Source organism: Rhinopithecus roxellana, chromosome 1 (genome assembly GCF_007565055.1).
Source record: "Rhinopithecus roxellana isolate Shanxi Qingling chromosome 1, ASM756505v1, whole genome shotgun sequence".
NCBI classification, from domain to species: Eukaryota; Metazoa; Chordata; class Mammalia; order Primates; family Cercopithecidae; genus Rhinopithecus; species Rhinopithecus roxellana.
This window is the reverse complement of record NC_044549.1, coordinates 184575836-184590152: the sequence shown is the minus strand read 5'-3', so window position 1 is coordinate 184590152 and position 14317 is coordinate 184575836. Positions and strand designations below refer to the sequence as shown.

General features: G+C 42.5%; 1 protein-coding gene across 3 annotated transcripts in view; it reads left to right on the top strand.

Annotated features, from left to right (window-relative positions):
* The window catches only part of STAG1 (stromal antigen 1), a 418468-nt gene extending 408485 nt beyond the window's left edge, over positions 1-9983 (top strand). The window contains exons 24-28 of one of the 3 annotated variants that reach the window (XM_030934393.1): positions 1860-2034; positions 4654-4764; positions 5605-5719; positions 7781-7861; positions 7954-9983. In XM_030934393.1, the coding sequence (XP_030790253.1) occupies positions 1860-2034; positions 4654-4764; positions 5605-5719; positions 7781-7861; positions 7954-7977 (506 nt within the window). In that variant the 3' untranslated portion in view covers positions 7978-9983. The remainder of the gene's footprint in view (positions 1-1859; positions 2035-4653; positions 4765-5604; positions 5720-7780; positions 7862-7953) is intronic. The other 2 variants (XM_010364825.2, XM_030934385.1) reach the window with 2 other exon arrangements.
* The last annotated feature ends 4334 nt before the right edge of the window (positions 9984-14317 follow it).

Genomic DNA, 14317 nt, shown 5'->3' with positions numbered 1-14317 from the left:
AATTCCAGCACTTTGGGAGATGGGTGGATTGCTTGAGCTCAGGAGTTTGAGATCAGCCTAGGCAACATAGCAAAGCCCCATCTCAAAAAAAAAAAAAAAAAAAAAAAAAAAAAAAAAAAAAAACTTTAGGTAATATTTTATCAGGATAGTTTATAAATAATGCTTTAATCTGCTCAAATCTTTATAAACCATCTTAGCCAGTGGCTTACGCCTATAATGCCAGCATTCTGGGAGGTCGAGGTGGGCTGATTACTTGAGGTCAGGAGTTCCAGATCAGCCTGGCCAACATGGTGAAACCCATCTCTACTAAAAATACAAAAATTAGCTGGGCGTGACAGCAGATGCCTGTAATCTCAGCTACTTGGGAGGCTGAGGCAGGAGAATCACTTAAACTTAGGAGGTGGAGGTTGAAGTGAGCCCAGATCGTGCCACTGCACTACAGCATGCGACAGAGTGAGAGTCTGTCTCAAAAGAAAAGATCTTTGGCTGGGCGCGGTGGCTCAAGCCTGTAATCCCAGCACTTTGGGAGGCCGAGACGGGTGGATCACGAGGTCAGGAGATCGAGACCATCCTGGCTAACACGGCGAAACCCCGTCTCTACTAAAAAATACAAAAAACTAGCCAGGTGAGGTGGCGGGCGCCTGTAGTCCCAGCTACACGGGAGGCTGAGGCAGGAGAATGGCGTGAACCCGGGAGGCGGAGCTTGCAGTGAGCTGAGATCCGGCCACTGCACTCCAGCCTGGGCGACAGAGCGAGACTCCATCTCAAAAAAAAAAAAAAAAAAAGAAAAGATCTTTATAAACTGTTTTCATAAGTTCTGAAGGAAAAACAGTTCCTAGCCCCTGGAAAACTTAAGTTTTACAGAGACAGTTTATACACATGACAAATTACATACCTGCTAATACAGGATAGTATATAATTAAGTCCTAAGTGAGTAAGAATGTATTTCCTCTAGAAATTAAAAGAGAAGGCTGGGTTTGGTGGCTTATGCCTGTAATCTCAGCAGTTTGGGAGGCCGAGGCAGGCGGATCACCTGAGGTCAGGAGTTCAAGACCAGCCTGGCCAACATAGTGATACCCTATCTCTACTAAAAATACAAAAATGAGCCAGGTGTGGTGGCAGTCACCTGTAATCCCAGCTACTCGAGAGGCTGAGTCAGGAGAACCGCTTGAACCTAGGAGGCGGAGGTTGCAGGGAGCCGAGATCACGCCACTGCACTCCAGCCTGGGCGACAGAGCGAGACTCCATCTTAAAAAAGAGAAAAAAAAATGTTAAGTGGGGGATTGGGTGGGGGTAATCAGGGAAGGCATCCCTGAAGGACACAGAGGCATGAAAATGGTGAACCTCTCAACCCATCTCCACATATATAACTTGGCAAGAAGTTATTGACCAGTGTCTAGTTATACAAGGGGATTTGCTTATTTCTCCACAAAAGCCAGTCAGACTTTAATTGCTACTGCCTGAGACCCCTATGAGGCCCAGGAAATAGGCCCTTTATTGCTTGAGCAAACTCTGGCTGGCTGCAATCTTCCCCTTCTAGGATGAATGAATCTTGAGAGATGGAGGGACTTAAAGAGATGATGATGTGATGATAGCTAACATTCAGTGGTTACATACATTACCTCATTTAGTCCCTACAACTTCGTGAGGTTAGGTAATGATGTCCCCATTGTATATATGAGAAAACTCAACTTTGGAAGTTTAATGACTTGTACAGAGTCATAGAAGTCAGTGGTGGAACTGAGATTTGAAGTAGATAGTCTAACTGCATAGCCACAGTCTTCACAAGTCTGTGCTATAACTGCCACCAGAGTTCACTCCACCCACAACATTCTGTGACCTTAAGTGGAATTTTACAGATGAGAGTCTGGATAACACATGGCTAAACAGGACTGACACCATGATTCAGACCCCTGGCCCCCTGCCAGCACCACAACTCACGTCCACTGTACTGCGGGAGAACAGCCGGCCCATGGGAGACCAGATTCAAGAACCTGAGTCTGAACATGGTTCTGAACCAGACTTTTTACACAAGTAAGTAGCAAAAATTTGTCTTCTTGGCAAAAAACCTTTAAAGAAAGTATAAAGAAAGTAAAACTATTTAAGAAAAACTTTATTTGTTCATCGGAACATATTGCTGGTCAGTTCATGGTAAAAGAAGCCACAAACAGAGGGTAAACACTTTATGTGAGAAGAGCTATACAAAGACTGCAAACATTATTGAAGATACCAGTTCCTGGAAATTCACAGATCTTTAAATGTATGGTGTCTCACCAAGTGCTAATTTCAGCTGGCATTTGCATTTTCATTGGGCAGGTCTGTTTCTTCTCAGGGACTTGCCAAGAAATGCACGTTACTTCCTAGGCAAGAAAACCTGTAAGAGCCTATGTTAAGTTGTCAGTAGTCTGAACACCAAATAGACTATATGACCTTTATCATCCATTTAATTAATCTTTTGTCTTGTTACATTTATATTTTAAACTCAAACTTCTCATGGATTAAGAATTTTTAAGATCTTACTTGATAAATTCTGAGAATAGTTGCCCTTGCCCTCAAAGAGAGAATCAAGGTCTTACCTTTTCTCCATGCTAGTAATTAAAATGTTTTCTAGTAGACAGGCCTCTGCAAACTGTAGAGAAAGCAGAGGGTGATGGTGTGTTTTGTTTATAAAAATCTTTTATTGTTTTCCATCCAACTTTGAAATTCTCTGAGCTCCTAACTTGTGTTTCTGTGTATGGTGGGGTAATGCTGTGAATTACTCTGATGGATAAGAGGGAGAACTCTCACTTGTACTCAACAAATTTAGTTAGGTTGAAAATAGAAAAAGACAGTGTTAGAAGTATCAAATCCTGGATTTTCATAAGACCTCTTTGCTCTAAGGGATCAGCCTTCAAACCCAAGAGGATACTCACTGTCACCCATAGTATAACTGGGCTTTCTTGTGCTGCCAAGTATCCTAGAAGGTGGTTTGCCTTATGGCAAGCATCCCAAGATGGGTGAGCTAACCAATATCCCCACCCCTCTTCCTACAGGGTGGGTTTCTTCTTATTTTAGCAGCCTGCCTTTGCTCTCTGACCTTACCATTTGTCAGTCCCTGTAGCCATGGTCTGCCTTCTTTTCCCTGCTCCAGGTTTATAGGTTTAATCAAGGTGGTGGCCCCACATGATATAAAGACAGCTTGGAAACAAGTTCATGTGACAGTTTGTATTGGCTAAAAAGTCACTAAAGTGAGGCCAGTCGCAGTGGCTCAAGCCTGTAATCCCAGCACTTTGGGAGGCCGAGACGGGCGGATCACGAGGTCAGGAGAGCGAGACCATCCTGGCTAACACGGTGAAACCCCGTCTCTACTAAAAAAATACAAAAAACTAGCCGGGCATGGTGGCGGGTGCCTGTAGTCCCAGCTACTCGGGAGGCTGAGGCAGGAGAATGGCATAAACCCGGGAGGCGGAGCTTGCAGTGAGCTGAGATCCGGCCACTGCACTCCAGCCTGGGCGACAGCGAGACTCCGTCTCAAAAAAAAAAAAAAAAAAAAAAAATCACTAAAGTTTCCTGGCTAGGCATGGTGGCACATGCCTGTGATCCCAACTATTCAGGAGACTAAGGAATGAGAATTGCTTGAACTCGGGAGGCAGACATTGCAGTGAGCCAAAATCGCGCCACTGCACTGCAGCCTGGGTGACACAGACTCTGTCTCAACACCACCACAAAAGAAAATTAGCCAGTTATGGTGGTGCATGCCTGTGGTCCCAGCTACTTGGGAGGCTGAGATGAGAGCATCACTGGAGACTGGGAGCCAGAGGTTGTAGGGAGCCGAGATCATGCCACTGCACTCCAGCCTGGGTGACAAGAGTGAGACCCTGTCTTAAAAAAAATTCCTGGCCGGGCGCGGTGGCTCATGCCTGTAATCCCAGCACTTTGGGAGGCCAAGGTGAGTGGATCACAAGGTCAGGAGATAAAGACCATCCTAGCTAACACGGTGAAACCCTGTCTCTACTAAAAATACAAAAAATTAGCTGGGTGTGGTGGTGGGCACCTGTAGTCCCAGCTACTCTGGAGGCTGAGTCAGAAGAATCCCTTGAACCGGGGAGGCAGAGGTTGCAGTGAGCCAAGATTATGCCCCTGCACGCCAGCCTGCATGACAGAGCAAGACTCCATCTCAAAAAAAAAAAAAAAAAAAGAAAAAATCCTCAGAGGCATATTTACACACACTTCCATGTGCCAGTAAGTTTAGAGTACAAGTGCAGATTTGACTCCATAAAGACTGAGGAAAAGCTGCTATATTCTTCCTTGTTGAATTCTGGAGAACTTTCACCTGCCAAGCCAACATAATTTGTTAGTTAGGGGTCTGCTGTCCACCTAGGTACACCTGTGAGTGGGGCACCAGCCCAAGACAGAGGTCTCGAGAGCCCTTGTTTGGCAGAGATTTGGTTGATAGTTTAAGCATCTAACAATTAGCCTCAGCCAGCTTCTCTTGGAGACTTACAGATATCTTTGGGCAACTTACTGCCTTTTTAATAAAAAGGCACCAGAATAAATCCAACTAATTCCTACTACATGGGATTAAGTAAACCTACCTTGGCTTTCTTAGCATGGGGCTCATTAGCTAAATTCATCATCTGCTGCTACAAAATTAATAATAGTACCCTCTCTTAGTCCTCAGATGCAGATCTCTTGGTTAGGCCAGCCGAAGTTAGAAGACTTAAATCGGAAGGACAGAACAGGAATGAACTACATGAAAGTGAGAACTGGAGTGAGGCATGCTGTGTAAGTGTTACATTGAGTGTCACAAGAACATAACTATGTGATGCCCATCATTTTGTGAAATGACTTGGGTATCTTTGATGTTCGGTCTTAGGAGTTAAAATTACAATTCGTGATATGCTATGCAGCATAGGATAGGAAAGGAGGATGTGAGTTCTTCACACTTTCAGCATTTAAATCCTAGCTCTGCCACTTGGCAGCTGCATGGCCTTGGGCAAGCTCTAAAACATCTGTGCTGGCTAGGCGTGGTGGCTCTGCCTGTAATCCCAGCACTTTGGGAGGCAGAGACAGGCAGATCACTTGAGGTCAGGAGTTCAAGACCAGCCTGGCCAACATGATGAAATCCCATCTCTACTACAAATACAAAAAATTAGCCGAGCATAGTGGCGGGCGCCTGTAATCCCAGCTACTCGGGAGGCTGAGGCAAGAGAATCGCTTAAATCCAGGAGGTGGAGGTTGTAGTGAGTCGAGATCACACCACTGCATTCCAACCTGGGCAACAGAGCAACACTGTGTCTCAAAAAAAAAAAAAAAATCTATGCTTCAGGTTCCTCATTTGTAAAACTGGGATAATAGTACCAATAAGAATTTTAGGGTAATTGACACATAGCTAAATAAATGTTAACAACTATTATTATTGAATTGTACTTCCTTTTGATGTGTGAGATGAAATCTTGAATGAACCAAAGGAATGATTCTTAATTCTCTTGGAGTTCATTATAATTTGTGTAGTCTGTAGGTCATGATTGGAAGGTGTACTTCAATTGGTTAGAGTAACTTTCATCTGAGAAACAGCCGGGGTGGAGTCTGATGAGCTTTCTGACAAGACCTTTTTCTTACCAGTCGGGGTCTAATGGAGGAAGATGCTGAGCCCATCTTTGAAGATGTGATGATGTCATCCCGAAGCCAGTTAGAAGATATGAATGAAGAATTTGAGGACACCATGGTTATTGATCTGGTAGAGAAATTCACTATATTTTTCTTTTGTTAAAATATGTGGGGGCATTGGTGTAAGATGACCCTCTTAGGTCGGGCACGGTGGCTCACGCCTATAATCCCAGCACTTTAGGAGACTGAGGTGGGTGGATCATCTGAAGTCGGGAGTTCGAGACCAGCCTGACCAATATGGAGAAATCCCCCATCTCTACTAAAAATACAAAATTAGCCAGGCGTGGTGGCACATGCCCGTAATCCCAGCTACTTGGAGGCTGAGGTTGCAGTGAGCCAACATTGTGCCGTTGCACTCTAGCCTGGGCAACAAGAGCGAAACTCCGTCTCAGAGAAACAAACAAACAAAAATTATCCTCTTATTCTCAGAATTCTGGGAGGAAGGGTGAGGTGAGGAGGAGGTAACATTGACCAAAAACAGTGGGCATTTGGATGAGCTTGGGTGTTTTTCAAGCCTGCTTTCAAAGCAGTCATATTTTAAATTCTGATAATAACAGAAACTGGTTCTTTCTTTTTACCTTCTTCGAAGAGAGCTCATACTAGATCTGCCTTTCAGCATCACATGTGTATCTGGCCTCTTGTGCTTTAAATTTGAGCCTGACAAAAATCTGCGGTGCTTCAGCATAACAAAATGCCGAATATGGGACTTCATTTGTTCAGTATGAGAAGACATGTTTGAGATACAGACTAACCATAGGTGATACTAAGAACTTATTTTTTCAGGAATAGTAATACATGGTGGTTATGATTTTTTCAAAAGTTCTCATCAGTTATAGACACATTGAAGTAGTTATAGGCAAAATTACATAGGGAAGGAAAAACAGTGAGACTCAGTGGAACAAGACTGGCCACATGTTTGACAATTTTTGAAACTGGGTGGATGGGTACATAGAAATTCATCATGCTGCTTTTTCTGTGTATTTTCTAAGGTTGCCATAATATATACCACAGACTGAGTGGTTTAAGCAAATTTCATTTATTTATTTATTTATAGATGGAGTCTCGCTGTGTCACCAGGCTGTAGTGCAGTGCTGTGATCTTGACTCACTGCAACCTCTGCCTCCCAGGTTCAAGCGATTCTCCTGCCTCAGGCTCCCAAATAGCTGGGACTACAGGCGCATGCCACCACACCCAGTTAATTTTTATATTTTTAGTAGAGACGGGGTTTCACCATGTTGGCCAGGATGGTCTTGATCTCTTGACCTCGTGATCCGCCCGACTCGGCCTTCCAAAGTGCTGGGATTACAGGCGTAAGCAACCACGCCTGGCCCAGATATTTATTTTTTTATCACATTTCTGGAAGCTAGAAGTCCTGAGGTGTAGGTGATTTCTTTTGAGGCTTCTCTCCTTGGCTTGTAGATAGATGACTGCCTTCTTCCTTGTCTTTAGATGGTCTTTCCTATATGTGTCGCTCCTTCTTATCAGGGCCCCTACTATATTCAATTAGGGCCCACCCATATGACCTCATTTTACCTTAATTACCTCTTTAAAGGCCCTGTCGCCAAATACTGGCATCTTCTGAGGTACTGGATTAGGACTTCAGCATGCACATTTTGAAGGGACATAATTCAGCCTGTAACATTTTGCTTTGTATGTTGTGAATTTTCCATAATGAGAAGTTTTTGTAAGTTTTGTAAATATAAATGAGATCATATTACTCCAATCTATAACCTCCCTGCCCCCACCGTCCAATAACTTTCCATCTGCCTGCTTTGGGGAATTCACAGAGGTTTATCACCTAGTAATCAATTTTGTAAATTTTTCTGTGACTTGAAAGGGAAGATATGGCCTGGGCATGTAGGCCCAAAGTTATTTATATGTATTTACATGTTCAGTGTATTCATTATAGTTTGAAAGTTTTGTGCGTTGTTTTTGCCAACATAATTAAAAGCCAAAAGTACGGTTTTTAAAAAATCTATTTCATATAAAAGCCAGATTCTCTTCTTCCTTTCAAAATTGACTCTTAGCTGTTCTATATATTTATGATACTGTCAGAAATATTAGCTGATTATCACAATTCATTGTCTTAACGATCTCAGAAAAAAATTAAGAAACCCGCTTCTCTTTCCAGCCTCCATCAAGAAATCGGCGAGAGAGAGCTGAGCTAAGGCCAGACTTCTTTGACTCTGCAGCTATCATAGAAGATGATTCAGTAAATGTTAAATTATTACTGCTTTTTATTTATGGTTCCTGGGTCCTGTTTATGCATGAAATTAATAATTATGTTTCTCATCATTTTTCTAGGGATTTGGAATGCCTATGTTCTGAAGTCTGAAGAAAATTTACAAATCTGGAACTCTATTATTTAGAGCTAGAGGCCTATATACTGTGATAGCTTGTATGGGGAAAAACACTTTTGATGTGATCTGATTTGTTTTTTAAATCAAATGATTAAGGTCAATCCCTTTTTGCAGTGACACAAGAGGAGCATGTAAATTACCCAAGGGAATGTTGGTGAATGTCAACTCAGAAAGACTGACCTGCAAATCATTTGTGTCCTACTATTGGACTTATCCCAATACAGATGTGTGTGTTTTTCTGGAGGGAGGAAGAAATTTTAAATTTTTAAAACAGCTGTCAAGATAAACACTGTTATACACCTGTTTTATGAAAACTCAACATTGAGTAAAAAAAAAAAATATTTTTAACTTTATTTTCCTGTTGTACAATTTAAAAACCGTTTTAACATTTTGCCTTTTTATGTTTTAAAAGCTAACCATTTTTATTAAACCTATGAGTAAGCAGCTCATCCTAATTGCCGAAGAGTGTTTTGGAGCTCACTGGATTTGGTTGACCTTTGTGGAACACAAATAATGGAGGAGCAGAACATTGACAAGCTAAGATGAAATTCTGACATAGTGCATCTCTGCCAAAAACCACACTCCCTCTGTGGATATGCATATGAAATTCCCAGATTTTATATACTCTTGAATAAAAAGGTTTATTTTTATTTATAAGTGGGCATAAAATAAGAAATGTCCATGCAGCCATTTTTCCAACAGATGCTGTACACCGTTCATTTTATATAGACTAGGGAGATTCAAATACAGTGCATTTTCTATTGGTATTTGTTCTGTGCATTTTTAGCAACTTCTACCAGCAAATAAAGTATTCTCAGTAAAATGAAAATGATTCTCAAGTTATCAGTTTGCTGTTTTTACCACTTATTTCATGCCCTGCCAAATTCAAGTTACACAGACTTCCATTTTCTTAAGATAATCATGAAGAAATCCTTTATCATTCGAAAGTAATTTTAAGTGTAACATAACTGTGTCTACTTCCCATGCACTTAATACCCTTATGCGCTAATTTTGTGAATTAAGTTTACTGATTATAGAAGTATGTGCTGCATAGAAGTCTGTGCTTAGAGGGTGAAGTTCCTAAGCTTACCTTGAATTACAGCTACATTTCAGTGTTAAATGTGCATATTAAGAATAATTCTTTTGGGGAAAGAAATTATGAATCTTCAGGACAGTCTACAATGGTTTAGAGTTGCATTCTGCCTAGACTTTTATGACTTGCTGCTATTGTTTTAAAAACCCCACTTAGTTTCTTCCTTTCAGATTTCTAAAGTAAGCCTCAGAATTTCCAAACCAATCCATCCACAGCTGTTTCTGGGCTGGTTTTTAAAGTAGTTGCAACAGAATCATGAGGCTTTCCCTTTTTTATCAAATACAAAAAACATTTTTAAAAATTCTGCACACCCAGTGATCATCTTTTGTGCGGGAAAGCAAGATGGATGATTTTATTCATCCTTTTAGTAAAGACACAAAACAGATTTTTCTCAACACTTGTACAGTTCTGAAAAAACCTGGTCACCAAAATGTTTTCTCTGCTAATTCAGCAATTCTTGGGCTCCAGTTAGGGGAGCTGGGGCCTCATTTTCTCCCAGAATTGTGGGCTTCACTGGAAGTGAAGGCGCAGGAATGACTGGACTGTCCACCCCAGCCCTGCCTGCCTGTGGTTTTGGCCGGGGAGCAAGCCATGAGGTGCCCTGGCACATGCACAAACTGATCCTTTGTGTGACAGTCTTGTATGGAAAACAGATGCTGACAGAATTGTAGACTACCATGCCACACAAAAAGGCTAAATATCTACTCCAATGGGTTTCCAGTTCAGTTTGAAGTCAATCAAATTTTTGTATTTTCGGTGTCTCCTTGATTGGTTTTGCTAGTAATTCTGTAAATTGTACATTTGCAATATGAGGTTTTTTTCCTTTTGTACAATTTGAAACTGATGCTTCACCTTTCCTTTAATAAACTATTCAAAATCAGGCTTGTGGTAGTCATCCTATTGTTCCTACCAGGTATGGCTTTAAAGAGATGATTTCCTATCCTGTGGCTCTTGAGAGAGTTTGCAGTTTCTGATAATCTGTTAAATGACAACAAGTTAACCGTATTAGTGAGGTGGTGGTTTTGTTGTTTTGGCTTTTTAATTTTTTTTAAGAAAGCAGAATTTAGGACTAGCTCACTTTATTTCATTCCTTAGATTTCTCTAGAGTGTGTGTAGGCCAAGTCATCTTGGTTTAAGGATGAGTCTCTTGCAAACTGAGTTTTGCATGAGGCATTCAGGGAACATCCAGTGGCCTGTAGCATGGGTCCTCCTGGCTTGAGACTCTGGGCCTATATGCATAATTGCACCTGGCAGTGCCCTTTTGAAGACCACATAGATTCAGTGCAGCTGCAGAACTGTTTTCAGCCAGGCATGGTGGCTCACGCCTGTAATCCCAGCACTTTGGAAGGCCAAGGTGAGTGGATCACTTGAGCTCAAGAGTTTGAGACCAGCCTGGGTAGCATGGTGAAACTCCATCTCTACAAAAAATAAAAAATTAGCTGGATGTGGTGGCACACACCTATAGTCCCAGCTACTTGTGAGGCTGAGGTAGGAGGATGGCTTGAGCCCTTAAGGCGGAGGTTGTTGCAGTGAGCAGAGATTGCACCACTACTGCACTCCAATCTAGGTAACAGAACCAGACCCTGTCTCAAAAAAAAAAAGTTTTCTCTTGGCATCAGACCTCCTCGCTCTTAAGAAGTCATACCCTACACACTTCATGGGTCTGGCAATATGGGGTGAGTTCCTTAAACAGCCTAATATGCTTATGCAGAAAAGGCAAAGGTGTGGGAGACAAATCGGCAAGTAAGCTTTCCAGGCAGCCAGGGAAGGAAGGTCATATAAGAATGGTCTGTAACAGCTCCTCTTGATGGTTACAAGAGTATGAGACTAGCTGAGGACTTTCCCTTGGGTGAGGCTTGCAAATCTTCAATTTGTGGCTTGACTGTAACTCCTTTTTTGCCCTTGTTCCCAGATAAAAGTCCATCAAGCAGGGACTAATATTTTCATGGGAAACAAAGGTGTGATGCCACTCAGGCTTGGCTTTTTTTTGCAGGGGTGGGGGTGGGGGAGACAGGGTCTCAGTCTGTCACCCAGGCTGGAGGGCAGTGGTGTGATCTCAGCTCACAGCAACCTCCGCCTCTGGGGTTCAAGTGATTCTCCTGCCTCAGGCTCTCAAGTAGCTGGAATTACAGGCACCCACCACCACACCCAGCTAAGTTTTGTATTTTTAATAGAGACAGACTTTCACCATGTTGGCCAGGCTGGTCATGAACTCCTGAGCTCAAGCCATCTGTCTGCCTTGGCCTCCCAAAGTGCTGGGATTACAGGCATGGGCCACCGCACCCAGCCTTAGGCTTTTCATATTAGACCAAGCTCAGGTAAGATTTTATCCCTGCCCTTCTGAGTGTCTTGTTCTGTGGAAATCTCTTACCAGGCACCACTTTTTGAAGAGCATCTTTCTGCTCCCAAGGACACATAAAGGGGGTATTTTCACCACCCAGGACAGTAGGGACATGGTCAAAACTTAACTATTGAGGCTGCTACATTGGCTGGAATATGCCAGCTGGATTCCACAGAGGCCCCAGACTGAGGCACTACCTATCAAGTGGCTGCAACTCCTGCTTGGAATTATAGAAATCCCATGCTGACATCAGAGGTGCACAGAGTATGAGGACCAATAATTCTAAAAGGGTAAAGCCATAGCTCTCCAGAAATCCTTTGGAACCAGAAAGACAAAACAGTCACATCTGTTGAATAGGTGAAATGGGCTGATTCATCAACTCCATCAAGAGTTAAGTCCACATGTGGGTGAGTACCCTTCACAGGTTTCTTTGGCGGGGCAGACCACATCTTAAGCACCAGCACCAGGACAAAGTATCAGTGCAACCAGAGGCAGAAAGTTGGGCTGGGGAGACCAAAGCAAGGTCAAAAAAAGAAGCTAGAAGAACTTTGCAACAAAAGCACTTTCTAACAAGCATTAGAAGGCTGTGTTGTGGATGTGCTCCCCATTACTCTAGCAACTCAAAAAGATGACCGGCCATCTGTTGGTACTGCTTTGCAAGGGATTCATGCAGGAGATAGGAAAGCTGTCTAATGTAGTAGCTTTTTGGGTTCTTTGAGACACAAGCCCAGGGGAACAGACCACCAACCTCCCTGACCCCTACTCTTCTGCCAACGCTTAGAAGTCCATCTCACCTTCCTCATCAGCTGAGTGGCAGTACTTTGAAATGATTAGAACACAGGCTTGGGGTCAAACCCATCTGAGTTCAAATCCCAGCTTCACCACTTGTTAGCTGTGTAGCTCAGGATGAACTGGCTTAACACAAGGCAGAGGCAGGACCAGCAAGACCCTAGCAGTGCCTCCTACACCACAGCTCACCATATTTGCTCTCAGTTTAAAGACAGACGCTTGTCAGCTATCAGCTCAGTGGACCCAAGTATTTCCCATTTATACAATCCCGTGTTTTTTCTTTTTCCCTTTAAGGTGAGGGCACCAGCTGGGAAAGGCATTCCCACACAACAGCCAATACTCAACTGTCATTACTCTCAAGGCATTCCATGGTCCATGGAGGCTGGTCCCCTTGACAAAGCTTCCAAGGTCTTGCAGCGTCGAGTTTCTTTGACCAGCTGAGTTTCTGTACGGGAGTTCCCCCACCATCCAAGGCTTCCGTAAAGCTGCTAGCCCAGTTGCTCTCCTGAGCTGGTTCCTCTACCATCTTACAGCTCCTCTACCATCTGAGTATCCAGATTGCACAACCTGATGAAACACTTCTTGGACTCTTCCCTCCAAAAAGAAAAAAAAGCTTGTATATACTTTTGTATGGACCATAGCAGAGATCACGAAAACAAGAACTGTTGGCTCAGAAACTCACTAGGGAAGCAAGGGAGGGACAGAGTGTCCAGGACCACCTACGTGGGCTAAGGAGTCTGGAGAACAGGGAGCTCTGGAAGTGGTGCTGGAGCAGAGGAATGCAACAAAATATGGATCTGGAGTTAGTATGGCAGCTGAGAACAGGATTTACAGCTTAGTAGGAGGCCATAGAGATCAGTGAAGAGACTGCTGCAAAAGTCCTCAGAGCCCAACTAGGATTGGTGACTGAAGGAGAGCAAAAAGATACTTAAAAAACAAAAATAAAAATAAAGAATGACTCTTAAGGGCTACTGGGAATGGAGGGTAGGGGAAAATATTTTTGAAATGGGAAAAATGGAGAATAAACAGTCACACATTAAGTTGACCTTGAAATAATGATTCACTGTCCAAGCAATGCTTACAGATCTCTGGAGCCAAGGGAAAGCCATCAGTAGTGGGAGGGCCCTGGGTTTTCACCACAGAGGATGCCCGGGGGGCATCTTGGATCAGCACTCCATAGTCGGTCCTTATGCTCAAACTTAATCTCCAGTTCTGGTAAAACTATTAATGCTTTACTTAGTAAAATCAAGTCAACAGTGTAGGAGGAAAGGCTTTAAAGTGGTTTACAAACAAAAATGATAATTCACACTGATAACCACTCAGTTACTAATTGAGGTAACTTAACCATATATCTTCAGTTTAAAGACAAAATGAACTACAAAGAAGTCTTGAACTTTAGAAGGTTTATTGTTGATAGAGCTGTAGTGATTCTGAAACTTGTATTTATGGTAGCACTGAGCAAATGAGTGAAATATATTGAGAATAATGGGAGCCAGAGTTATTACTGCTGTGGTAAGAGAGACAATACCGAATGGAGGAAGGCAAAGAAGCACCCATGGTGTTGGATTAGAAGTTTCAGTATGAACTCATGATTTGAAAGTACCGCAAATATGTATTCATATATACATGTGTCGCACATATATATACACACTTATTTGCATAAATTTTCCTAGTTCGTTCTGCTGAAATGCCTCAAAGCAATGATACTCCAGTATCAATGTGAACACTTAGTGACAATTTTAGCTTCTAAATGACATACCTACTAAAAGAAACTAAGAAACTACTACTATATACTACTACATACCTATTAAAGAAACTCCTTGGAGAAATTGCTGATTCCCGGGTTGGGCAAGGAAAATATAAGATAAGCCTAGAGCATCATCTTGTCAGAAAATAAGGAAATACTAAAAAAATCAGTGGGATATATTAAAAGGACCTGGGGAGCCAGGTTGAAGGAGCTCCCACTAACCAAACTGGGTCATTTTCAGCATCAAAATGAGTAACATTAAATATAAAAAAAAAATCAACAAGTCCAGGCAAGCCACGCCAACAAGTCCAAGTGGCTCACGCCTGTAATCCCAGCAC